Below are 26,985 nucleotides of genomic sequence, written 5' to 3' on the forward strand. Positions count from 1 at the left end.
TTACCTCCGTTCCGCTTGAGGAGGATATCTCATAGGGGCTGTTTACAAGCTCATTCTGCATTGACAGATCCTCTGCACAGTTTTCTTGGTTGGGAGGGCCAGGTGTTGCGGAATCGTTTGGTTCTACAATTTGAACCACCTGTGGTGTTATATTTGTTAGAAACTCATTTGCCAGCGGGTTCAAAGGGGTGGTAATGTGATCAAGCTTTTGAGTTTTCGGTTTTGTAAAGAGTTCATATGTCTCTTTTGAGACTTTTGTGGCCTTAATTTTACTTCTTTACACTGCCACCATCTTACTGGGTCCCATGTTTAGTGTGGAAGTCTGACTCTTGTGTGACATTGCATCAGTCAGAGTATTCTTTGCGTGGCTATACTCTCCCTCCTGTTGATTGTTTGGAATTTCCTCTCTATCGACTGTTTCAGCCTCTTGATCAGAAACCTTGGCCAGTTCTTCTGTTACTAGATTTTTCCAGGAGATTTTAGCCATTTTACTTATTTTGTTAAAGAAGGACGCATGTCCCTTCTTCCTGTTAATTTTGTTGTTCTGATAGTTTTTATTTTTGTTTTTGTTGACTGGATTTTTTGGCCCGCTCCCCTCTTCTTTCTCTGCAAGATTTTTTTAGTGAGTATAGATGGTACATCAATAGCTTTCAAAGCATCTGAATTCATTAGGTGTGCGGGCACATTTTTTAAGGCAGAATTATCAGGCTCAACCCTACTGGGGAGTAAGCCAGTAGCCATCAATTTGGTAATGATATTTGTGGGCAGAAGTTCCAATGCTTCAATAAAGCTGTGAGTCTGAGCAATCTGTCTACCCGTTAATATACGGATTTCCGTAAATCCAGTAGAATGAACTTTAAGTTCTTGCAGTATGTCCCGAAGGAGCGCACCCGTATCCGATGTATGGCCTAGGTGTAGTTCATTAAAAGGATTTGAGGATTCATGTATGTGCTTTCTAGTATAGATCCCAGTTAGATTACGAAATGAGGGAGTAGGTCTATTTTTCTCGCTGCACGCTGATACTGAAGCCGGTTTGAAAGGGGGCAGTGTTACTGGAACTGTGTGAAATTTTTGAAGGTTCCTACATTCAACTAGTAAATGTGTGATTACTCTTCGGGAGAAGGAGCTGTTAAGTTTTTGTTTGTGAAGATGTAGCTTCAGGCAAGGTCCTGAACGTCTGCTGGTATTGGTAACTTTAGCAAGCTGCACCCCCTCAGCAGATTCTTTGACAACAATAGCCCACTCCTACTGCTCCTTTTCCCTGAGTTAGGACTGCCAGCAGTGCAAGCCGTGACCTGGTTACACTTGTAAACTGACTCTTTCCTGAGGTAGGGGCATGGAAGTAGCAGATCCACAATAGCAATATTGCCTAAATGATAAGGTAGGCATGAACTGGTGTTGGATAAAACTCTCAATGTCATCCTTTGGCTACCAGTAAAAAAATGCATTCACTTTAAAGCCCTCTGATTTGCCCACAAATCACCACCCGGACAATGAGCTGATTTCTCCAAGCTAAAATCAACATCTAGCAACCAGGAAGAAACCTAAGATCAAGCAATGACATCCAAATAGAAAGGAAACACTACTAGAAAAGACAATTCGAATGAACCACATTTTCCTATTTGATGGGCAAATTATGGAACTCGGTACCGAAGGAAATCGGAACGACAGAAGACCAGCTAACTTGCAGAAAATGACTGAAAACCTGGCAATTCAACTCACTGAGACAAGCACAAAAATGTACACCGCCACAAACCATACTCTGGGACTAAAGCATACATGGGACAATATGGATCGAAGTACCAACAATAAAACAACCACACACCCATAGCCAAACAGAAACTAACTAAGCACGCCCCTCCTCTTTACCACAGCCGCATACCTCTCATGTACTACCCACACCCAAAAGGGCCAGAAAGCTACACACAAAAAGACACAAACCCAGTGCTAACCACTCCACAAGACCAAACCATTGCAAATAACCAACGACTTAGACACTCGATGCTACCCTTCTGGACACAACAAGCCCAGTGCACACAACAAAGCACGCTCAGAAAGCTGACACTCACAGACGCAGTTTCTCTTGGTTCTGCACGCATCAACAGAAGAGCACAATTTCTATCCTATCCCTTGTCCCTCACTAACCAACCCCACCCACTCTTCTTGCAGAGCCACATAAGCGCCTGGAGATCATGTAAATGGCAGCAGTGCACGGTATAAATCCTGATAAAATAACATACCATAGTGGTGCCTCATAAAACACTAAGGGCCTCATTACACGGATGACGGTAATGGTTAAAGGTCACCGTTAATGGTAACGGTGACCGTTAACCATTACCGCCTTACTACGAGGTCCCTTAGCGGGTTGGTGCTTTAACGACTGCTTTTTGCAGGCGTTAAAAACCAACCCGCTAAGGAACCTTGGTGCTAATTACGGCACCGCAAAATTGCGGTGCCGTAATTAGCACCTTCCCCATTCCCATCATGCCCTATGGGGAAAAAATGGGAATGGGGAAGGGCAGTGGTGGAAGGGGGAATTACCGCCCCGCCAACCTTGGAATGGGGCGGTAATTCCCCTTTCCACAAAGGCGGTGCCGGTATTTTACCGGCATGGACCAAGGTGCTAATAGCACCTTGGTCCATGTGCTAACACCGCCATCCGTGTAATGAGGCCCTAAATATTAAATAAATGTTCCCCCCTAACATCCATTCGGTTCCTTCTATTCAATTTTCTTTCTGGTTATTCCACCCCCCTGTCCATCCTCTGTTTATCGTCTTTCCAGTCTTCCCTTTGCCAACAATTCATTTATTCTCGTATTATCAGTCAGACATCCTGCCTTTATCCTCCAACCAATCCATTCTTCTTTTATCCCTAAACTCTGCCTTTATTGATCGATTTATTCTAATAGATACATTTCTCATGCAGATTACTGAGCTTTGAAATGTCCATCAGACGCAGTCTGCACGAGAACATTTTCCGATAGCCACTGGGATTGGCCCATCATGGCTTCATAGCACCCTTACACGCCAGAAGTGATATCAAATGTATATGTAGCAGCAGCTGAAAAAACACTTGCTTCCTCAGTTCTTTATTCGCTCACACGCAGGAATGTCTTTCGGAACAGCAACTTTTTTTGACATTTTATCTCCAAAAAAGTCAACTCAAAGTGTGGCTTCAAGCCCTGTGAGAAATGTGGTTGCAAAATGCTGGTCTCTGCATCTGGCTCCTTTCAGCAGCTAGCAAAGAAGGCACCCAGAGAAATCAGCTTTAGAGTTTCTCTCTCTCTTTCCTAGTCAGTGCTAGAGATGCCAATTGTGGAGAACCTCTCACTGTTAGAAGAGCTATAAAGATGCACCAACACTCTGAAAGTGAGTCCTCTTCCTCAAGAATTGTCTTTTGTTTAGACAGCACCATCCCTCACCCCTCCCCTTCTACTTAAGGAGACTATGGACAATTCTAATGGATTCTAATGGATTACTTCCTCTCACGGATTCCTCATCTTTGATATCTATCTCCTAGTGCAGCTACTCTTCAGAAACATTTCTGCTGCCAATAGGCACATCATGGTTCTGCGTTAGCTCTGCCTGACACCTCTACACGCACCAGACATGACATTGGGGGCAGTTTATTTAGAGGCGCTGCGCCTTGTGACCTGGGTTGCTTTATTGCATGCACTCTGTTCTACGAACACTGCTTCTTTTGAAGTTTTCTCATTTGTCGTTCTTTTATCTTAATGCCAAATCCATCAACATCTTTGGGGTTTGAACCCTGTGTGGACTGCAGATGTCAAATGTCTGTGCCAGATCCTCATAGGATCTCTATTGCCTCGGTGAGGGGCACGACACACAGGACTGCATGTCGTGTCAGCCGCTGCACCCCGAGTTGCTTTGTGAATGTGAGGCAAAACTGTTCACCTTCTTCCACGAGGGCTGATCATCACAGCGAAGAACGGTCCCGGTCCGCAAGGACAAAAAGAAAAAGAAGCACTGCAAGAGGTCTCGGTCTCCTGGTGGCTCTTCAAAGCACCATTCTTCTTCCTCAGCAAAGAAGAGGAGCCACCACTCCAGAGACTCCTCTGATGACCAGGCACCTCAGGTACCTTTCCCCACCCAATCAACAACTTCGGATGAATGGTAGGCCTTCAGGCTTAAGATGCTTGACATCTTTGCCAGTGGCCTCTGCCCTAATGCCGACCGCTTCAGTCTCAGCGCCAGGGGCTCAGTGCACCTGCACCAACATAGTCCACTGCGATCAGACGAGTCGGCAGAGACAGATAAATTGCGCGACCATGCGCTCTCCTGTCCAGCCACGCGAAGGGCAGACAAGAATCCTTCTCGAGGTCACACTGCTCTGTCCTCAGACATCCATCCTCAAACCTCAACATTTCCTTACACAGTGCCGCCAGCGATACTAGAGTATGCCTCGCTCCCTAGGGGTACATTCATGTCTCCCTTAGAAAACATATATGATGAATAGGAGGACCCCATTCAATTTGTATTGGATCCCCTTCAACCTATGAAAGTTAGAGCCTTCCCCAGAGGACTTCTATGGTGGTCAAAGGGACTTGGTGAATCTTGCGGCCGACTTTCAGGAGGCAAGTGGCCTGGACAAATTGTCAGAACTAGACCTTTTCCATGCTCCTGCATTGGGTAAGGCTCAGGCAGCTTTTCCACATCTGATTGTCAAGGTGGTGCATACCTTAGGATTGTCGGCCCCCTCCTGACCCAAGGTACAATAGACACTCACATATATTCTGTGCAAGGGCCCAAAGAAAGAGACCCTACTGTCATTTAACCAAGCAGTGGAGGCAACAGTCCTTGAGCTGTTTTCCAAACCAGCCTCAGTCCTGACTGTAGACCAGGATCTGGTGACAAAGCACAGGCTGGCACCTTTAGACCCACTGGTCCTGTCTGCCCATGCATCACCCCAACGTTTAGTTGTACAGGCTGTCACAGTTCATTTCAAAATTACATATTTCCCCTTATTGTCCCCTGACAGGGAGAGGAAGAGACTGCATTGCTGGGGTACTAAGGATGTGTGCTTTGTGAGCCTGAGATTTATGGGCTTGAGGCTCTGGTTAGGGATGGCAATAATACTTCCCACCAGATACTCCAATCGGCCTGGACACTGCAGGCCAGAATGATGGCCTAGAGCATGGATCTGAGGAGATAATTTTGGCTGTGAACGTTGACTTTTGCCAGGATATCAAGGAGAAACTTCTGCACATACTGCTTGACAGCAACAACCTGTTCAGTACAAAGGCTGAGGAATCTCTGCAGACATTTCAGGTTTCAAAGGCGACTACAAAGTCTCTGATACTAGCAGTTCAGTAGCAGCACCCTGTGAGCCCTCGAGTAGTGAGGGAGAGGTGTGCATGAGAGGGAGTGGACTAGCTTGAGTCCAACTGAGCAAGAGTAAGGCAGAATCCCAACCTCCATTAGAACACTAACCTTTGGTCAGAGTAGGAAAAACTAGAAAGTACTCGAGGGAGTTTAGTATAGCCTGCATTTAAGGAACCATCAGTAGCCAAAACCAGCTATTAGAAAGTAGCGTTTACCGATCAACGGCACTAAATTGGGGTTACATATAATTGGGATGGGAGGGATCCCAAGTTAGGCGAGAGAGAGAGTGAGGACTGTAGGGTCCACAAAGCTAAATAAAAAACCCTGCACTGTTTTTGTGACTCTGTGTTTTTCTGTGACATCTGTGAGAATTTATTTTGGCACTTTCATCGGTCAACACAGAACCCTTTGTGTCTGCCTAAAATAGTTTCAGAGTTCTATTTAGAAAAGAAAATCAACCAGCAAATCATCTTTTCTAAAGGTGGTATGAAATTGTACATATCCAAAACTAACAAGTACCTGGCTGACAACCAGTTACTTTGTTGGTTCAAAGAAACGAAAGGCTATTAACAGGACTTCTCTAGATGGATAATTATATGCATCAATAAGTGCTACAAGTTGTGGCACAAGGAAGTACATGAAGGAGTTTGTCTACAGCATTCAACCATAGGCCATGTAGCTACATCAGCCTTTCGGGGGTGGGCACAATTGCTGAAAATATGGCATGCTGTAACATGATCCGGATTGCACACATTTACAAAATGCTGTCACTTGGGCTCACTGGCTAATGAGGATGCGAGAGTAAGGAGGTAGGTTTTGAAAAATGTCCTCATCTGAAAGAACATTCTCTTCTCTCTACCACCTACAAATGGTTTTCTAGCATGGTTTTGGGAGTCTTTCAATGATGAGGAATCTGTGTGTTTTGGTAATGTTTTTTCCAATAGGTACGATTTGTCTGCCAACAGATTTCTCATTCTCCTCCATCCTACCCTTCTAAATGAAGAACTCAATTTGCTATTGCAATTTCTCCAAATTCCCTTTTTTAAAATGTGGCAGTTCTATCTTTCTCTCTATCGCCTAGGGAGAAACACATGGTGGAACTGATGTAGATGGCGTTGATGCCTTCAGATATATACACTGACCCTTTTCCAGCACAAAAGGTCATGAAGTGGCTGTGATGGTGCCAATGCCAGAGCCACAAGGCCCGCAAATCTGGAAATGTTCCAATCCAGACTGTGTCTGATCGATATTTCAAAGATAAGGAATTTGTTGGAGGAATACTCCTATCCAACAGAAAGAATATTACCGAAGATAAGTCATTTTTTCTTCTCTGTTTATACTTCTAACCATTCTCCCATTTTCCATCCACCCATTCTCCATTTTCTACATCCTTCGACAATTTATGAATCCATAGCTTTGTCCGATGTACTCCTCATTCATGCACCCTTCCTTCTGCATTCCTTCCCATGCATGTTCTTCCTTTCTTCTCTATTAATTCCCACATGTACTTTTTTTCCTTCCTTGCTTTTCTCCTTTCTTTGTCTCCCTCTCAACTTTCTTCCTATTGTCCATCATTTTTCCTATTCTTCCTCCATTTAATCTTTCCCTTTTCTCCCTCACTATTTTCCTATGCCTTTGCCACATGCTTCCTATCGTTGTTTTTCTTTCTCCACCTTAATTCTTTCTCTTTCTGTTGATAGTCTTCCCTTGTCTGCTTCTCTAGATATGTCTCTTGCTTGCTCTCTGTACCTCTCTTCCTCCCACTTAGTTGTAGCATGCCAGTTATTTATGACATTGTAATTGGAGGATTCTGACACGGAGGTTCATCGTGCTTTTGATAGTATTTCCTGGGAGTACCTAGGTGTTGTGAGAAACCTGAGGGTATTCTCACTTCTACTCCATTTGGATTCTCTGCACAGCTGGCCAGGGAAAGGCCATCACCACTCTTGGATACTGACCCTGCGGTTGGAGAAGTGAGGGTGGATCACCTGGGTGAAGGGTCCTTGGCTATTGGGAGTATGACATATTCAGACAAGGTGCAGTATTTCACATATCCCTTCCAATAGGAATCCTCTATTCCAAAGAGAGTAATGGGATGTTGTTATCCATGTTCCATTAATCAAGGAAAAGGTATGCGATACCATCAGTCCAGAGGTACCAGAAAAAGGGCAAAAAGGATTAAAGAAGCATGGTATCCCCCTTTCTCCATTCATGACAAAACTAACCCTCCCCCGACCTTTATGGGTTATTCCAAGTCAGTCCTCCTCAGTTTTCCACACATGACTTTTGACAGTACAGGGACGAGGAAGAGGTGACTAGGAGTAATGCACACCAACATGCACCACTTTGGTACTGAGACGAGGAAGAGGGCATCCAAAGAGTACCATTGTAAAGATCAGACATGCCTCGCTAACAAGTCTATAGTCGGGCTATTAATGGAAAGGACAAGGGGGGGGTCTGGGAATCTCTCTACCAGCACGAACACAGCCCAATGACCTGTTCTTGGGTGAATATCCCCTGGAAGAGACTCTACCAAGTCTTTAGCTCACTGTCCCTTTCACAGAGAAGAAATTTCCCTGCATATCAGTCTTTGTCCGCCTAGGGGCAGTTCAGCACCGAAATACTAGGCAATTCTCCTTTGAACAAGAGTACCAACAGCAACCCCATACACGTGTTTCAGCCTTGTTGGGCATCATCAGTGAGGTGAAGCTGTGCCTCTCTAAGAACAGTGAGCAAGGGGTCCACGTCTGGATCGCCCTGGTAACTTACGGTGAGACCCAAAGTTAATTCATGCAAAACAAAGGGGGGGTGTCTGGGAATCTCTCTACCGGCACAAACACAGCCCAATGACCTGTTCTTGGGTGAATAACCCCTGGGAGAGACTCTACCAAGTCTTTAGCTCACTGTCCCTTTCACAGAGAAGAAATGTCCCTGCATATCAGTCTTTGTCCTGCCTAGGGGTAGTCCAGCACCGAAATACTAGGCAATTCTCCTCTGAACAAGAGTACCAACAGCAACCCCTTACACGTGTTTCAGCCTTGTTATTAATGGAAAGGACACACACCTGCAATCCCTTTACACCGCTCAGGTGAATAAAAAGGGTGTGATCAGGAGAGGTAGACGCTGATGGGAGCAGATGGGAGCCGTACTGCAGTCATAGAAGCACATCGAGGACCTGGAGAGCGGAGGGTCTGGGCGAGTGTGAAGTTGGAGCAGGAGCTCTGTGGCGCACAGGTGACGAATGGGAAGGAGAACAAATGCGGGGTCGTCCTTCATTCCAATTAAGGAACTGCTTGTTCTCCCGTGGTGCTGCAAGAGCGCAAAAGTGTCTATGTGGCAGAGTGAATCCCCATGGATAGAAGTCGTCAAGTTTGTGGCCTGCACGATGCAGAAGAACACTTCCAAGTGAGCTGATGAGTTTTTTAAAGCCAGAAACCCGGTGTTACTGTAACTGCAAGCGTCGGGAAGTGACTTGTTATTGTCAATGAGGCCCGAGACTGATATAATGTAGCAGAGTGATTGCTTGCCTTGTAAAGAAAGAAGCACTTTTTTCAAAAGTCTCCATTACAAATCCTTCCTTTATGTACTAATTAAGATTGTAGAAGTGGTTGTTTACTTGAAAGGAACGTTTTTGAAAGTCTTCAACAAAGAATGAAAGTACTGAAAGCAACGTATATTGAATACCGAATTAAGGCACATTGAATACCGGATTAAAAGGAAGTGTAAAGGAAGTAATGCACATTGAATACCAAACTCAAAGGGAAGTTTAACATTAAAACGACTGACTGCTGAATGCATGCTGCACACCAAACAAACTCAGAAAAGAGTGTATATTGAATATCGAACTAGAAGGGTAATTTAACAGTGAAGCAAACCCGTAAAACAATGAATACTAACTGTATACAGCATATCAAACAAACACAAACCTTAAAGCTGAATACAATTAAGCTTCATAATACTCTATTAAACCATGAACTACAATTAAACATCATTTGATGATTTTTGCACCATAAAGAAAGTCTAAACAATGAATCACAAGAAGTGAATGAAGTGTGATAAGGCTGCTGTTTGGAAAAGAGTGTGTGTCACATGGTGGCAGATCCATGGGGAATCCAAGGAGAAACCAGAGGAGGCCAAAGCACACACCTTAAATCCAGAGAAGAATAAAAGGAAGCTAGCAAAAGTAACGATGCTCAGGAGCAAGTTCCAAGGAGCCTGTGTGAGATCTTGGAGTCTTGGGGAAGGTAACCATGAGGCTTGGCAAGTGTCTTGGGATTGGGATCTCAAGACCCCCTTTGTTGTTTGGATTGTTGTGTTTGAAACTTGGGAATGGGAACCCCAGGAGTGACTCAGAAGGATATTGCTTTTGAACTGGGGAAAAGTAAACCTCAGGACATATGTTCATGGAGCGTTCTTGTGCTTGGGGAAGGGCAGCTTAGAGGAAGCTGTGAGCTGGAAGAAGCTCAGAACATTAAGTTGAATACTGTTTATTTTGACTTTCACATGCCTACACAAGTGTTTCTTCTATTTGTGAGGGCAAGCATAGGCTTTGTACACAGACTGACTATTAAATTGAACTCTTTGACTCAGACTTTCCTTAGTTTCGTTCAGTTAGGGAAATCCCACCTTAGCATAGGGCAAGTTAGGCCTTTAACCATCCTGACGTTTAAGTTAATCAATATCTTTAGTTTGAACTTTAAGTATGTTGTCTGTGTCTTGCTTCAGGATGCCTTCATGGTGTCCTGTTGTCAGCATATGGGTTTGGCCCAAACTTCTCCAAGTATGTGATGGCAAACTTCCACATCCCCTCTACGAGAGTGAAGATAAATGGCCAATGGTCGTCCCTAATTAATCTTGAGAAGGGCACCAGGCAGAGATGCCCTTCGTCTCCCATGGTGTTTGCTTTAGCCATGGAGCCTCTAGCCCAGAGGATAAATTTTCACCCTGTGAGGAACCTAAGGGCATCCTCACTTCTTTTTCCCTGGTACCCTCTTCTCGGGTGGCCAAGGAAAGGCCATCGCTGGTGTTGGATATGCGAGGGAGGATCACCTGGGTGGAAGAGACTTGGGGAGTGGAGAGAGGACGTCCTTAGGTGAGACATGGTACCCCCCATTTCCCTTTCACAGCAAACCCTCCATCACCCAAGCCTTTATAGGCTTTTGTCAGCCCTTTCCCTGTTCTTCCTCTAAAACATTCCCCAAAACACACCAGTATGCTACTGGGACAAATAAGAGGACAACTAGAACAACACATCCTCATCTTGTTGATGCAAACACCTATCAACCCCAGCCTGGTACTCAGACGAAGAGGATGACAACAAGAGTAAAGCAGGACTACTGCTTTAGTGGTGAGCAATCTAGTCCTTTTTGGAATAAGCATGGAGGCGGGAACTTTAAAAGCCTGAATAAACATGGACATCGAGTCAGCTATGGGAGTGCGCCCATGAACTGCTGGGTGCAGGCAGATCTCTCCGGTGTAGCGGTGTGGCAGGAGGAGGGCTCGAGACCCGTGGAAAATTGCAGAGTTTATGCAGCGGGAAGCAAAGGAACAGGACGGCGGAGGCAAGCTGTAGGAAGGAGACCGGCGTGACCGAGGGAAGCGATCATGTGAGTCCTACGTTGCAGAGGAAGCTCTGCCGGGTGACGGCAAGCTACGGAAGACCGTGGCGGTGGAGGTCCTTGTGAGACGCTGTAAGTACCGACTGCTGAGTGCATCCAGAACGGGACCACTGGGTTGGCAGGTAGTCGTAGAAACCAAGTAATGGACAATGATTTAAACAGAAGCACGCATTGCTATTTGAATGAAAGCAGATATACGTCATTTTGAATACTGAATTAAATGAAAGCAAGTTGGGAACACTCTTGAACCTGGAGGCAAAGGAAGATTGTGACTCTTACTGAAGGGAAGTTTGTGAACTGTATTGAAACTTTGAACCGCATTTTATGAAAAACAAAATATTGTCAGTAGCCAAAATAAAAGCCAAGAAAGTTCAATGAACTGTATGACATAAGGAAACAAGCATTGGCAAGAGCCAAGGGAATATAAGAAAGTGTAACAACTGCATGGTGGCCAACCAAGCCACGATACATTGTCAGGGGAGTGTGACATATGTGAATTAAGCAAGCATCATTGTTAAGGAGAAGCAGTGAACTAGTGTTGATGGACATGTAGTCGAAAAGGGGCACCGGTTGCGTGACCTGTGATGGGTGGACTGTGTAGTCCGACAACTGTGCCTAGACCGGAAGCCCCAGAATGGAAAAGCCACTGAAACACAAATAAAGAGGTTTGTGCTTTGCAATAACCGTTTAGGTAATTTTGAAGTCAAGTGTTGTTTTGAAAAGCTGGAAGATTTGAACTCTTGTGGAAGGAACCCCCGTTGTTGTTTTCAAAATCTGGATGATTTGAACTCTTGATTAAGGGAACCCCCTTTGCTTATTCTGAACTTGGGGAAGGGTAAGCTGATTACAAGCCAAGAGCTAGAAGAAGCTCTGAACTTTATTTTGAACACTATTCATTTTTGATGCTGACATCCCTACACATTGTATGTAGTTGTTGTGAGGGCAAATATAGGTTTTGGACACAGAAAGATAAATACTTTGGACTTCCTGACGCCCACTATCCTTAGTTTTCTTTAGGTACGGAAATTCCACCTTAGCATAGGGCAAGTTAGGCATTACTTCAGCCTGCCTTTTTGAGTTAGTAAAACGTTGTTAAACGAACGCAAACCTGTTGTCTGTGTCTGGCTCATGATTCCTTCACAACCCCCAGATCACAGGGTTCAAGTTTGGGAGCATTACCCATAAAGTGGCATTCTATGCTGACGATGTTCTATCCTTCCTCACTGACCCACTTTTGTCTTTGCCAGAGTTAATGGCATTGCTAGGAGAATTTAGCTAAATTTCAGGTTTCTATAAAAATCACAAGAAATCGATTGGATTAAACATGACTGAAGCACCTAAGATCATAGAGTCCCTGAAAGCTTGATTTGTGTGCCCCTCTGTTGATCAGGAGATATCTTACCTGAGTATTCGCCTAGGTATGAATCTCTGATGGCAGCTAATATTGCCCCGTTATGGAAGGAAGCTAAACATTTGTTAAAGTGATGGGATTTACAGGCGATCTTCTGGCTAGGCCAGATCAATGCTACTAAAATGACACTACTCCCCAAATTGCTTCCGTGCTGAGTTCTGTAGCGGGATCTCTTAGACCTTCAAAAATAAATTGGGAAGTTTATATGGAGACATAAGACCCCTCAGGTTTTTTACGCAGGGTTCTCCTCAGGTCTAGGGGGCTGGGATGATTTAATGTTCCATCCATACAAAGGTATTTCTTAGCTGCCCAGCTGGCCACTATGTTGGATTGGGCTTCTGAAGAGAGAACCCCAAATTGAAAGTCGATACAATGCAGTTTGTCCTTCCCGCTCTCTCATCTGTTGTTCCTCCTGAAGAATTCCAGGCACTCCAACCAGGCTCTCCTGATAACCACAGATGTCACCATGTCACATTGGGATACGATTTGTGGATAACAAGGGATTAGATCTGGTTTGCGGCCTCTCTCCCCGGTTCTCCATAACCAGGACTTTATGCCAGGTTTGAACAACAGGGCCTTTAAGAACTGGGAAACACCAAGTGTACTGAAATTAGGTGAGTTGTTTAAAGATGAGGTCCCTCTTTGATTTGTCGAGCATAAAGAAAAGTTGAATCTACAGGAAACAGAGTGGTTCCGCTACTTCAAATCCACCAATGGATTACTAATGGTGGGGTATACTGGATATCGGTCCCCGATGGGCCTTGAACTCCAGGTAATGGATGGGCAGGAAACCAGAAAAATGTCCTCTCATTACCGCTTGTTAGAGCATGTACCCCCTGACGAGAAACTCCCATACAAGATCAGGTCGGAACGGGAGCTGGGTAGGGACATTTCAGAAGAATCCTGGCAGCGTATTTGGACTAGGGAACACAAAAGCTCTTGCTGCACCCTGGTAAATGAAGGTGCCCTGAAACTTTGCTTTCGCTGGTACATGACCCCAATGCGGCTACACAAGATCCACCCTGAATACTCTGATTGGTGTTGGCATGGGTGTGGCCAGCTGGGAGACCAGGATCATATGTGGTGGGTTTGCCCTCTGATGCAGACATATTGGGAGCAGATTTGCTCGAAAATGAAAGAAATACCCGGTAGGCTTCTCCCAATTATCCCGCTGACGGTGCTTCTGGGCTATGTCCCAGATGACGATGTCTATCCTATGACCAGACCTAAAGCAGAGTTAATAACTCACCTCCTCATGACTGCGAGAATGAATCATGTGGAGAGCCCCTGAGGTGCCATGTGTGGCATATTGGTGGGTAAAGGCGTGGGAGATAGTGGCGATGGAGAGAGTTTCCGCCTTGGCAACAGATAAAATGGTGTAATTTGCTCGCACCTTAGCCCCATTTGTGGACTTTGTTCGGGAAAAGGAACAAATGTTTTTCAGGCCGATACTGTTGAAGACCTTATCCTTGGAGTGATTTGAATGGGGGTAACTACAACCATCCACAACTGGGTTGATTTGTTCATGAATTAGAAGGTGAGAGCTGACCATCTCCTCAGTGAAAATAGCATTGCAGGCGCAGTCATGAACTTGCTTTATTTTGTTTTGTTTTTCTATTATAATTTGAGGGGGTTCTTGTTCTAATGTTAAAAAGAAATTTTGAAGTTGCGTTGTTCCTATATTGAATCATTTGTTGCCTTGCTGTGTTGTATGTCAAGATTTCAATAGAAAAATATGTTGCAAAAAATGTAACAATAGTTGCACTTATAAATAGCAGTAAAAGCCCAGAAAAAAGGTATAATACAAAATCAAGATAAAATCATAGCCACTCACCAAAGATCCCAACTAAGCACAGTGCTGTCCCATATGCAAACCAGCGCAAACCAGCTCCAACGCAACAGTGTGCAGGCACTGCTGACAAAATAAATAGGCAGACGCAAAGCCTAATGGGACATGTAGTTCCCAGCACAGTAGATTGTTATAAAATACTTAAGAACAAACCTAAAGATTCTAAAAACTATGCACTAAGCTTGTAGCAGTTCAAATGCTAAAAACGTTCATCAATTGTAAAACACAAGATTACAGCAATAAAGCTGTTTACACACAGTCACAACAGATACTGCCACACAAATACTTTTGCTTAGGCCATTCGATATGGGTGCATCATGGCACAGGGGTGGTTTATATATTTAAAAGTCATAAATTGTTTGTGGCTTGGCGAAGCGTTGCCGTATGGAAGGCGAAGGCATATGGGAGGCGAAGACAAGGTTTATGGGAGCCGAATGGACCTGAGAGACGAAAGTGAAGGCAGGTAGCATTTCAGAAGTTTCCAAATTGTTGCTATTAATAATCAGATTCAGGATTTGCTTTCGGGCACAGTTACTGAGAACAACTCAATTAATACGGTGGTGGATGCCGACAAAGCCGTAAACTATTCAACAGAATTCCTCAACTCACTCGACCGCCCGGGAATGGCACCACATCACCTCTGACTGAAGGTTGGGTCACCCATCATGCTACTTCGCAATCTCGACACACATAGGCTATGTAATGGCACAAGGCTGTGCGTTAAAAAATTGCTGGTTTATGCAATTGAAGCGACATTGTTGACCGGGAAGGGAAAAGAAGAAGATGTATTCATCCCCCACATTCCACTAATTCTGACAGACATGCTGTTCAGTTTCAAGAAGATACTGTTCCCGGTCAGTCTGGCATTCGGTATCACGATCAACAAAACAGGGTCAGTCAATCAAGTGCACTGGTATCAACTTGAAATCTCCACTCGTGATTTGTTTAAGGCTACTTCAGAAATTACAAAAATATAAGATTCTAATATTCCAGTCTTGTGTTACACTGACAATAGTATTATTATTGCCAGAAATCCTTTACCTTCAAAAATGTATAGTGAACTATGCTACATATATGAATGTAATGGGCCTTCCAGTTAATGCCCTCAAGTCACAGATTTTGAGAATGGACCATAATCATTTTACCCTAAATAACCATTGTTTGAAGGAAGTTTGTGAATTTGATTACATCGGTGTAGGCTACACCAGGAACTTGAGGGGTTGTTGCATCTTAGAGGACAAAATGTGAAATACAACAAGAAAACAATGCAATATTATCTTTGGCTAATAGATGGCAGAAACATACAGCTGATGAGAGTTTACAATGCTAAAGAAAAGGCTATTGCGAGTTATGGGGCCAAGTTCTGGGTGTTTGAAAACTCCATTGTCATTTAATCAGGATCTGGGCCACGGCTATATCTTGGGATCAATAAAGATAAGACCGATTCATCTAGGGCTACTTATATGGACAGAGCAGGCTTAGCCCGAGGAAATAATGATGAATTTATTATGAGGAGGCAGTCTTGGTTAAACTATATTAAGAACACGTACATTAGTGTAAACTCAGTTCAATATTTTGCGATTACATCTATGGCTACCAAGGAAATTACAATGAAAATGAAAACTGAATTGCTCAAACTATATTTAAGCAATAATCCCCAAGCTGGCAGGCATTACCGCTTTGGGTAATGGCCCGGGACCCATGGTTACAGCCCGAGCGAAGTGAGGGCCTTAAAGCAGCCCATGGGGCATTACCTGAAGTCGTAATGCGCCCCCCTCCCAGCGTGGGGCTTATTACTATTAGTACCCCAGCCCGTTGGGCCGCGGGTACTAATGGAATCATTTGGGAAGTTGTGAAATGTCATCTGCATTTCACAACTAAAAAATAAATAAACAAAAAAGATGGCTGACATGGAACAGGGAGAAAGGACTTCCATGGTGGCTATTTGCCCAGACGCTGGCGAGGTACCAGGCAGCACCAGGTAGGTGGGGTAAGGGTTGGAGGGGGGAAATGTGTAAAAGAGTGGTGGGGGTTGGGGTAAGAGGACGCGGGGTGCAGAGAAGCACTTACCTGAGCACTCTGCGGGGTAAGGTGGCAGTCTCCAACACTGAGGAGGGTAGGAGTGGTAGGATTATCGTATGGCAATCCCCCAGGTCTGAACCTCCTCATTGGCAGGGAGGACTAGGCCACGCTCCCACCATGTACTAATAAGCGGAAAAGGGAAAACTGGGAAGTGGCTACATCCATAAATTGGACCCATTCAATAATATGAATCCTTTTTCAATCAAAGTGTATTTATTATGGAAAATACTATTGTTCAGTGCAAATGGCTTATTAAATTTAGATTATCTTGCTTGACCTTTTAGTTATGGTCTAATAGTATTGAATAGAGAAATGCATACACCTACTACCCAGAACAAATTGAAACATCATTACATTTTTACATTCCAGGATCATCTACATTCCACACCTCCAAGTATGTTGAGATAAATTCATTCAACGTTTCAACTTTTGTTAAAACCAGCACTTGCATATTAGTTGAACACCTGAAGCCAGGTAATGGTGTTGCTGCGTTACTCCGGGCTAACCACTATGCTATACCATGCATCTAACTTCTGCTTGTTATGTGTTTATTGTCTGGCCTCTTGACCAATACTTCTTTAGGATTCTGAGTTTTGGTTTGTGTTTTTGATGCTCCACGCAGCTGGGTATTTTATTGTCATTGGTTTTACAAATTGAAGTAAAAGTTGCAATGGAATAAATACATGCATTGAAGAAGTCTGGCACATTTGTTAAATATTGTAAGAGAGAAAGGACATTGACAATCTGATTGAAAAAGCTATTGAGAATTGCTTTCAAATCCCCTAGTCATCCCTCCCTATTGTGGGTGGTGTCTACAAAAAGGAATGTAGCCCTCTTGTATTACACAAAGAGCATTGCACGTTTCATCCCTTTGCTATAGCTTTCAACTGATTCTCATCAGGACCAACAGAGTTTATCTCAAAGACGTGCTGTTAGTCACCTGACTTCTGATACTTATGCCTCACAGATTAATACAGCGTTGCATCATCACTCATGAGGATGACAGATCATTGTTTTCTAAAGTCCCCCTACCACTAATACCAAACCTCCTCTACGTCCTAATTACGGAACATACCTCTTAATCGGCTTTCACCTTAAACGGCGCACACAGAACACCTGACACTTGGCAATTTCATGCCTACAATTACCACATTAAACCTGACAGAGCTATATCAAGACTCGCATATTTAGCTCTATTTCCTTATGCTCTTGAAAACAGTGGCTATGCTTGGCCTGTGCTTAAAGATAGCTCGGTTCTGGAAGCCGCATCATGATAGCTGCCACCATAAGTATCATTACAATGATGCAGTAGAGATGTGTTTATAGCAAGTTTTATCAATAGTCACTACCACTGAGTGTCAATGGGTTAATTTACCAGTATGTTTAACCAAGGTAACTACAATGCAGCATTATGGGATTCCTTTCGATCTCGAAATCAGTTCATAATAGGTCAAGAGCCTTGTGTGCAGCCAGCAACTAAAATGAACAGTATTCATTGGCAAAGTGACAAGCTTTTTTACCAGACCTCGGAAAAAGGAGCACCAGCTTCCTTGCCATTACATTATGTTCCTATTCCCATTGGTAAAGCTTTGCAGTGATGGCGATACAACTGTTAAGTGTGATTCAAAGATAAAACGTAAACAATGAATGCACAACAAATAATGTAACTTTTTTCCCCAAAAGTTCCATTGATTATTTACTTGTGATTTCTTATGCACTGCATTGAAATCCTGCCAATTGATGGATTATCTGCCAGTTTGTGTTGAGAGCGTCAGTGTCTGAGAATGGACATTTTTGTTTTCTAAAACTGGCAAATAGCAATCAACCATTTACAAACAATTTACGAAGGCGTAGCAACAGCTTTGTTAGATTGTGTTGCCTTTCAATTTTTGGTCATAACTGCCAACCATAAGTATAATGTACTTGTGAAAAGGTCTCCCTTGTTTGACCCTTCCAGTGACTCGTCCATAGATGTAGTTTCCCCGACAATGTTGTAAGCTATCTTGCAATGAAAATCATGGTATGTTTCTGACAAGCTCTGATTTCTTTTGGTTTATACTAGAAGTGACATGGGAGGACCAGCAGAGAAAGGTGAATGGTACACTAGCTGATGACAAACCATTGCCGAAAAAGAAACACCATTCTGAGCCAGGTTTGTTAGGGTTTGGAAAACCACCTGAAAGCATGAGACTTAAACCAAACATCAAATTTCATGCTTTTGTTAAGTGTGTGTGCTTGATGTTTCTTCTTTTTCACTTTGGCGTGAAATGTCTAACTTTAGTCTGTAGCTGTCTCATAGCTCAGTGTTGTGTGTAGTCCCTTGCTAGACTAAGTAGACATCTAGATCTTTGGTGCTAGCCATGTAATAAATTCAACTGAGGATCATAGAGAAAATAAAGTTATAAGGCGGTAATTAATCTAGTGTACCGAAAAGGATTATTGCATGCTTAGTTATGTCAGGGTAGTCCATGCAACGGCACACCACTGAAGGGGTTTCTTACTATTCTGAGATGGTTAAATGAGAGTCATGTGCCAAATCCCACTAAATGTATGTGATAACCGATGATTGAGCAGATTCCTGGCCTTGGGGTCAGACTTGCCTGGTCATGATTTGCCATGCCAGATGGATATGGGTTGCCATGCTATGTAACTTTGCATGATGAAAGCCAATTGCTGGTTGGTGCTTTTTTCTGAGCAGTTATTCGAGCAGGGTTTGTGGGCACAACCGGTTAACAGCATGCTTCCCATCAAATGGGTTACACACTGGGGAATCGCCTTCAATTTGTCTAAGCTTCCTTTCCCTTTCTGTGTACTATAGCTTCATATCTCTCCATATTGCATGCCTTGATCTGCTTACACTACACATCATTACTGTCAAACATCAAACTTTAAGGACGGGATCCACACAAATACTTTATCAGACGTAGTGGGCTTTAAAGACACATTATCACTGTGCGCTCCATGGATTGAGAGGCTGCGCCTTGAGACATATGAATATCAAAGGCAACTTATGGGGGTTCTTTGAGTTCTGATCTTTGGTTTACCCCCAGAACTCCCCACCCCAGTCATGCTGCCCCACATCTCCTGTTTACATGGTGTGCGTGCAGTGACCAGTTTATACACTGTTTACTTTTCTTTGCAGAAGGTTTTTATTTTCGGCAGGAAGGGTAACATTGTATTTTTTTAGTGTGCTCCCCACTTCTCTTATGTTCCCACCCTCAGCCCTGGCTCTGTTAAATGCCCTTTTGGATTGCACATTTCTGTTTTGTCTACTTTTTTACAGGCCTGGTCCCCCTCTCACCCTCTTAAGTGGCAACATTGTCTTCCTCTCTGCTCTTCCCTCGCCTCATCTGTGCATCCTTTCTCTCTTCTTTCCTGTGCCGTGGTATGCCCCCTGTTTCCCTCTGTCAATCTTACACCTCTTCACAACTTTTTCGCATCTCCAAGTACATTCTGTACCTTTCTGTTGGTTTAACTCCCCCCATGTTTGTCCCGGATTATTTGGCGAGCTGGATGTCTGCCTATTGAATTTGTCTCAAGTTGGAATCTGTGTTTTGGACACAGGCCTTCGACTAGTGAGCTCTCAGTAATCCCCCTTAGGAGCTTTGCTATGTATGTGTATTGCAGTTGTCAAGCGCGGGCACTGTAAAGCCAATGCCACTGGATCAATTAATTCTTGGTGATCAAAATAAACATGGACTGTAGATTTTGGAAACAAACAGAAGGCATTTCTGGGGAGCACCAACTGTTCTGTGCAAGGGTCTTAAAATACCTTTGTATATGAAACGCTTTGTATATGTTCTGTTCTAGTTTTGTGTTTAAGAAAAAACACATTGTGTGCAACATTGGTGGAAATAAATCAGCCCGTTCTGTCAGATGATTTGGCTGTCTTTAGAGATGAGCTTGTGTGTTTTGTACTCAGGCACACCCTCTTGCCAGGGTGTTACCTTTGTACATGAAACGCAGGTTTTTTTCTGCATGTTTTATCTGTATGGCTCTGTTGTTTTCACACGCTTTCCGGTTCATGGCTCAAGTCATCAAATGTGTTTGTAATTTGTTCTCTTTATTTGTTTAAATCTAAGTCAGAACTGAATTTCATAACCGTGGGCATGTCACAGTGTGAGTGGCTGAGTGCGCTGAATTCAGGTTCTCGCTCCATGGTTGATATTTTAGGCAAGCTATTGGACAGGTGCTAGCCTCAAAGAAGTCACTGACCTTTGTGGGGGCAACCCCGGATACTGAGATGATTCTGCAAAAACCTCTGGCTCATTTATTGAAAATCTAGATATCGGGCAGCCAGTGGATGATCATTGTCGATTGAGCACTAAAGCAGTTGTGCCCTAGCCTTCTTATGGAACAGAATCCTACTGCAGGTCAGCACGTCTGATGAGCCTCACTAGGCACACATGCGTTCATCCATACATGGGCAACCCGTTAGGTTTGTGCTACCTCAATAGCCCTCTAGCCCTAACCAGTGCACATGGCATATTCTCTCTCTTTTAGAGGCCCAAGCTTTCTAAACCATCGTTCCAGCAGACGCTCCTGGAGCAAAAGAGAGCAGAAGAAATTGTCAATAGTCAATTACCTTTTAAAAAATACACCATCATGCCATATTCACAATGTCACAATTAGTATTATGAATCAGAAACCATACAATACAAGACACAATATTCACCCAGATGTAACTCCAAAAGATATCCCTTTCAAACCACAAAACCTCTTTGCTGGGGTGCGAAAGGAAGAGGCGGGAAGAACAGGAACTGCATAGGTGCATCCTGCCACGTGACACCTCCCTGAGACCTTTGCATTCTTCCTCTCTGATGCCACCCACACACTGTGCACTGTGGAATGGAAATACAAAGGCATCTCCCATGAGCAAAGAATTCAAAATGAATATCCCCGAGCACAGCCACGGATGGCCAGGTAGCCCACCTATCTAAGGGTTCCGAGCATGAGCATGGATGGCCAGGTAGCCCACCTATCTAAGGGTTTCGAGCATGAGCATGGATGGCCAGGTAGCCCACCTATCTAAGGGTTGTGACCACAGTGGGTTTCAGGGATTTTCTAGCAATCTTGTTAGTTGATTTTCTGTGCCATATGTAAGTGAGAACTGTGTCCAACGTTTGCTTGAGAAACAAATCTACTGATCACCCACATTAGTTCTGCACAACAGATTGTGATAAAAATGTGGTCATGATATTTGTATGCACGCTCTATTAATGTGAAAAGATAATCTAAACGCTCCATGTAGTTCATTGAATCAGGAGGTTATCTGATAGGATGATTTTTCTTGACTTTTGCTGTTTAACAGGACAATATATTTTTGAACAGTTGCATAATAGATTCATGTGACCAGTTCCATTGTTGTAATATTGCGAACTGGAGACATTTAACCAGTTTGTAAGTCATTGGGGGTCATTTTAAATAAAGTGCAAGGCAGTTACATGCTATTGGGTCCCACGCATGCAATTCTCAGCATTTATAAAGTGGAGTGTAAATATGAAGAATAAAACAAAGCAATATCGGTTTTACTCGTCTTTTTGTAGAAAAAATAAATAACCACTGCCTGCAGATTATGCTTTGCAGGTGACCTTTTATAATGAGTTATAAGGTGCAAGTGCAAAGCGGATTCCAAAAAAAAGTAATTGGTTGAATCTCATGCACGCATAAAACCTTGTTGCTTCCAAGACGGAGAAGGAAAGCAAAGCAGCGAGCAAACTCCTCTTTGTTCCCCTCCTATGCCTTGGAAGGTCTTGTAATGCCATGGAGTCTAAAGATGGCTAACACCTTGCTCGTACGCCTCACTTTTGCTCAACACACCATTTAAAGATATCACCATTGAGATTTCAAAATCCATTCATATGTGAAGAAGTCGCTGCCTTAAAACTGTGAGAAGGAAAGGGAAGAACAACCTAAATCTGCAAAGAAGTGTTGCTCTCCCAGGGGTTGAAGCCTGTGAGCAGGCACCAGAGACCCTGACTGCTACCTCTGATGAAAACGCCGGATCTGTATTCCACAACACATGGACGTTAGTAGAAAACCCAAAATGTTGGACGGGCCTATTATAGCCTTGGTCCACCTGATGAAATCTGCGATGAGCAGCACATTGAACTCACCCGATTCCTTGCCACATAACCAAAGCTCAGAGTCACTGTGATACGCAAGTGTTGGGCATAGACAACAGCCTGGTCCCAGGTACAGGGATCGGGTCTCCATACATTCCAGAAAGATATGTTTGGGAGAGTTGGTGAATGGTGCAGCTGATTTAGCAGACGTGGTGAGATTGAAGCACAAGAGGGGGTACTGAAGCTGCAAGGGGAGGTGCTAACAGTACTGTAGGAGGAGGTGTAGAGAATTAAAGGTGCAGAAGGAATATTAGGTGGAAAGTTAGATAAAGGTACAGAAGATGGAGGAACAAGAGAGTGGGTGGAGATGGAACTGAAGAAGGGACCATCAAACAGGAGGGCAGCGGACAAAGGTTGGTAGGTAACATTAAACTGGAGTGGGTAAGACAGTGGTTTGGGGGGAGGGGAGAGCATCCAGGAGCAAACAAGGAAACCGTGATTGGTGAAGAATGATAAGGAGGAGAAGGGAGTACAGATTGCCCAGAGGTGGGCTCTGTTACAGCAACCAAAAAGTTAAGTCTCAGGAGTGCTCTGGATGGCTAGGGCCAGCAACAAACAGTGGGATAACAGCACTCAAGCTTTTCTGTGGCAGGAGTGAGGTGGAACAAGTTCATGTCGATCGAGTGAGGTCAGCCAACGGATAGCTGTAGGGTCAGTGTCTATGCCTACAAAGCGGTCCCGAGGAACGAGTGAGCATTGATGGAATGAGGAGGTACAAATCTGGGGCAGGGTAACAGGATTAGGTCCTGGTGTCACAGCAGCACCATTGCACTGACCCATGTACTTTGACACTCTTGTGCCACAACTGACCTTGGGGAGATTCTGCAGATGCGGTTGCAAAAAAGCTGGCCCTGCAGGAGGAGTGCGTGGTTTAGCGCAAGACCCTAGCCATCCTATAACGGCAAGGAGATAAGCCACCAGAATACGGGACGCTATCCTACTGAACCCAGTTAGGCCTAGAGGCTGTGAGTGGCTCTGGGGAAAGCCCTGGATGGTCTATTTGTGGGTAAGAACTTTTAGTTGTTTGAAGACTGTGAGGGTGGTACAAAGAAACCCCCAAGAAAGAGCTTATTTTGTTGATGACATCACTTCCTTACGAAACATGATTTAAAGATGAGCAAGACTTTTGAGATTTTCAAGATCACCAATCCGGTCATGTCACCCCAGAGAGAAAGAAGACTGGGCCTAGGATCCCTGTTATCTAAGTAAAGATTTTCTGGGGAACCATAAGACAACAACATGTAGACTTGTGTTTGTCAGGGGTGGGAATTATGGATGAGGAATTATTACCCTAACCCAGGCTTAGTAACTCCTGGTCCGAGGTGAGTAAGGACAAACACTGCCATTTGCTGAGCATGGACCACTCATTTGAGAGATGGCCTGCTCTTTTATTAACTTTTGACAGTGTAGGGAACTCATGGTGGAAACAGTAAAGACAGACACAAGTGATCACAGTTCAAGGGTGTTTTTTTTTAAACCGTATAGGTAGATTGGAAACATGCCTTATCTAAACCTAAATCTAAGATAGCACCCATTGGATCTGTTCAAATATTGCCCTGTCTGATACCTGCTCCTGTATGCCTACATTGTGGCATTACAGGCATTACAAAAATTGTATTGCCACTTGCCTAGCTCTGTAATTACACCGACCGCTTACCCCTATTGTGCTTCATTCATGCTCCCAACTTATAACGTGACAGCAAAAATGCCCCCCACATTCTGAATGCCCGTTTGTGTTACTGCCCATTTACTGTTCCTCTTAAACTCATCTGAATCACTGTTTAACCCTGCATCTTGAGAGGCCATTTCATGCTTTTACCTATTTGCCTGTCAGTGCAACTTGAATGCCCATTTGTATCACTGCCTGACTACTGCTTTTCTAAACTCTAGGCATAGCTCCTGTGCCCATTGATTGACTCAGCCTACAGCTTAAGTGTGCTTAATGATTTAGCCTAATGCTCTCGTGTACCCATTGCTTTAGTTTACAGCTGAAGTGTGCCCATTGTTTTTACAGTTGAAGTGTGCCCATTGTTTTTACAGTTGAAGTGTGCCCATTGTTAGCTTACATCTGAAGTGTGCCCATTGTTTTTACAGTTGAAGTGCGCCCATTGTTTTAGCTTACATCTGAAGTGCGCCCATTTTTCTTACAATTGAATTGTGCCCATTGTATTAGCTTACATCTGAAGTGTGCCCATTGTTTTTACAGTTGAAGTGTGCCCATTGTTAGCTTACATCTGAAGTGTGCCCATTGTTGTTACAGTTGAAGTGTGCCCATTGTTTTAGCTTACATCTGAAGTGCGCCCATTTTTCTTACAGTTGAATTGTGCCCATTGTATTAGCTTACATCTGAAGTGTGCCCATTGTTTTTACAGTTGAAGTGTGCCCATTGATAGCTTACATCTGAAGTGTGCCCATTGTTTTTACAGTTGAAGTGTGCCCATTGTTTTAGCTTACATCTGAAGTGCGCCCATTTTTCTTACAGTTGAATTGTGCCCATTGCATTAGCTTACATCTGAAGTGCGCCCATTTTTCTTACAGTTGAATTGTGCCCATTGTATTAGCTTACATCTGAAGTGTGCCCATTGTTTTTACAGTTGAAGTGTGCCCACTGATTCCTATCCCTATCAAACATGCACACCATCACCTACAGCTTGCACACTCTCACCACCTTATTCATCACTAGTCTCCTTGGGTATTGTGACTGGCTCCCTCCCCCTGGTATTCTAGCCCCACCCAACCTAACCATAATGTCATTAGATTGCCCTCCTATCTCGGGCCAATCAATCTATTCAACTATATTGAGAATACATGCAAGCATCCCTCGCACTATAAATCATAGGAACTCTCGACTCCGATCTAGACTAACCAAACTGTACAAACCACTCACGAGATCTCTCCCCCCTATTAACAAGAGAATGAACAAAAACCTTTTCACCCGTGAGATGGGCATTAATGCCAATATGGCCAACCACGCTAGCGACACTACTATCACACCTATCTCACATAACACCATGAAACAGCATACTGTGCACAAACTAACTACCCCAATCCTTGCTTCAGCCACTACTGAGGCTCACCTAATCAAAGGAGCCTTTATAAATGCTAGGTCCTTGGTTGCCCATGCAACGGACATCGCTGACCTTATGCTGGCAGATAACTTGGACTGCCTGGCCATCTTGGAATCATGGCTACATAATGCGGCAGGACCACTTTTATCGCTAGCTGTCCCAGACGGCTACACAATATCCAGACAGGACAGAGATAAAACACGAGGTGGAGGAATTGCCATTATATCTAAAACAAGCCTCGCTCTGAGACCTGCTCCCCCACAAATTATGCAATCTTGCAAAGTCCTCACCGTTAAACTTCCTCTAATCAATTCTCAGTCCTTCACCATCCACCTAATCTATAGACCTGCTGGCCCATTGGGAACATTTGAGGAAGAGTTCTACAATCTATTTTTTAATAACCTGAAAACGACCACTCAACTACTACTACTTGGTGACCTCAATCTAGGATTTAATGACCTGCTAGATAAACACGCCTTAAACATAGCCAATATTGTGTCCGAACTTGGACTTTCCCAAAAAATTAACAAACCTACCCACAACAAAGGGCGAACTCTGGATTGGGTGGCTGACTACAATTGTACGGCCAACATCACTTCTATCTCCCCACAACTGTGGATGGACCACTTCCTCATGTCATTCACAATGTCCACTATTAGACCACTCCCGTTGGTCACTCCAATTGCCCCTCCTTGTTTAACAAGGCACAAAAAGTATATTACAGTGGACAATGTGATACCAGCCATTCTGCCGACCCTTAACTCACTGGCAGACTACTTGGATCCAAGTACATTGGTCAACGAGTATAATAAAGTTATGCTTACTACACTTGACAAAATTGTTCCACTCAAACTCAGAGCTAGTAAGCCCAAACTTCACTTTAACAAGTGGTTTATCCCCCAATTAAGGGACCTACGATTATTAAAGAGGAACAGCAAAACCACCCAAAGACGACTCCTGTCAGAAGACAACAAGTCCAAACTAACCAAAATATCAGCCCAATACAAAAAGGAAATATGCCTGGCTAAACATAATTCTTACAACAAACGTATATCTAATGCCAATTCCTGTATGAAGGAATTGTTCACCATACCAAAGGAATTAGTTCCTATTCCCACACCTGATATCTGCACCAAAACCAAATATGGTGCTCGGAAATCCAACAGACACTGTCCAATAACAAAAAAAAAAGCTTCCCTTAACTTATTACCAGAGCTGAATGCTCCATTGAGACACCACCTAGACCAAATGGCTAGATTCTACTTTACTAGAACTACTACACTTGAGGTAGAAAAAGTTATTATGTCACTGAAGCCCTCCAATTGCCAGGGTGACCTTTGGCCAGCACAGATCAGAAAAGACGCCGAAAGAGATCTTGCTCCTTTTATTTCCAAACTTGTCAATGCCTCCTTCTCCTCGGGCATCATTCCCACCAACTTAAAACAATCTTGGGTGTTCCCATTGCTAAAGAAGCAAACATTAGACCCTT

The 26,985-nt window shown here is 43.8% G+C and overlaps 1 protein-coding gene across 13 annotated transcripts in view; it reads left to right on the forward strand.

Annotated features, from left to right (window-relative positions):
* Positions 1-26,985, forward strand: part of RIMS2 (regulating synaptic membrane exocytosis 2) — a 2,919,733-nt gene that overhangs the window by 2,398,592 nt on the left and 494,156 nt on the right. For 12 of the 13 annotated variants that reach the window (XM_069621474.1, XM_069621475.1, XM_069621476.1 and 9 more), the window contains one exon: positions 18,366-18,455. The exons of the other annotated variant lie outside the window; for it this stretch is intronic. In XM_069621474.1, coding sequence (XP_069477575.1) covers positions 18,366-18,455 — 90 coding nt within the window. The remainder of the gene's footprint in view (positions 1-18,365; positions 18,456-26,985) is intronic. 13 annotated transcript variants of the gene reach the window in all.

The sequence above is a fragment of the Ambystoma mexicanum genome, chromosome 5q (assembly GCF_040938575.1).
Source record: "Ambystoma mexicanum isolate Mex_15411 chromosome 5q, UKY_AmexF1_1, whole genome shotgun sequence".
NCBI lineage: Eukaryota > Metazoa > Chordata > Amphibia > Caudata > Ambystomatidae > Ambystoma > Ambystoma mexicanum.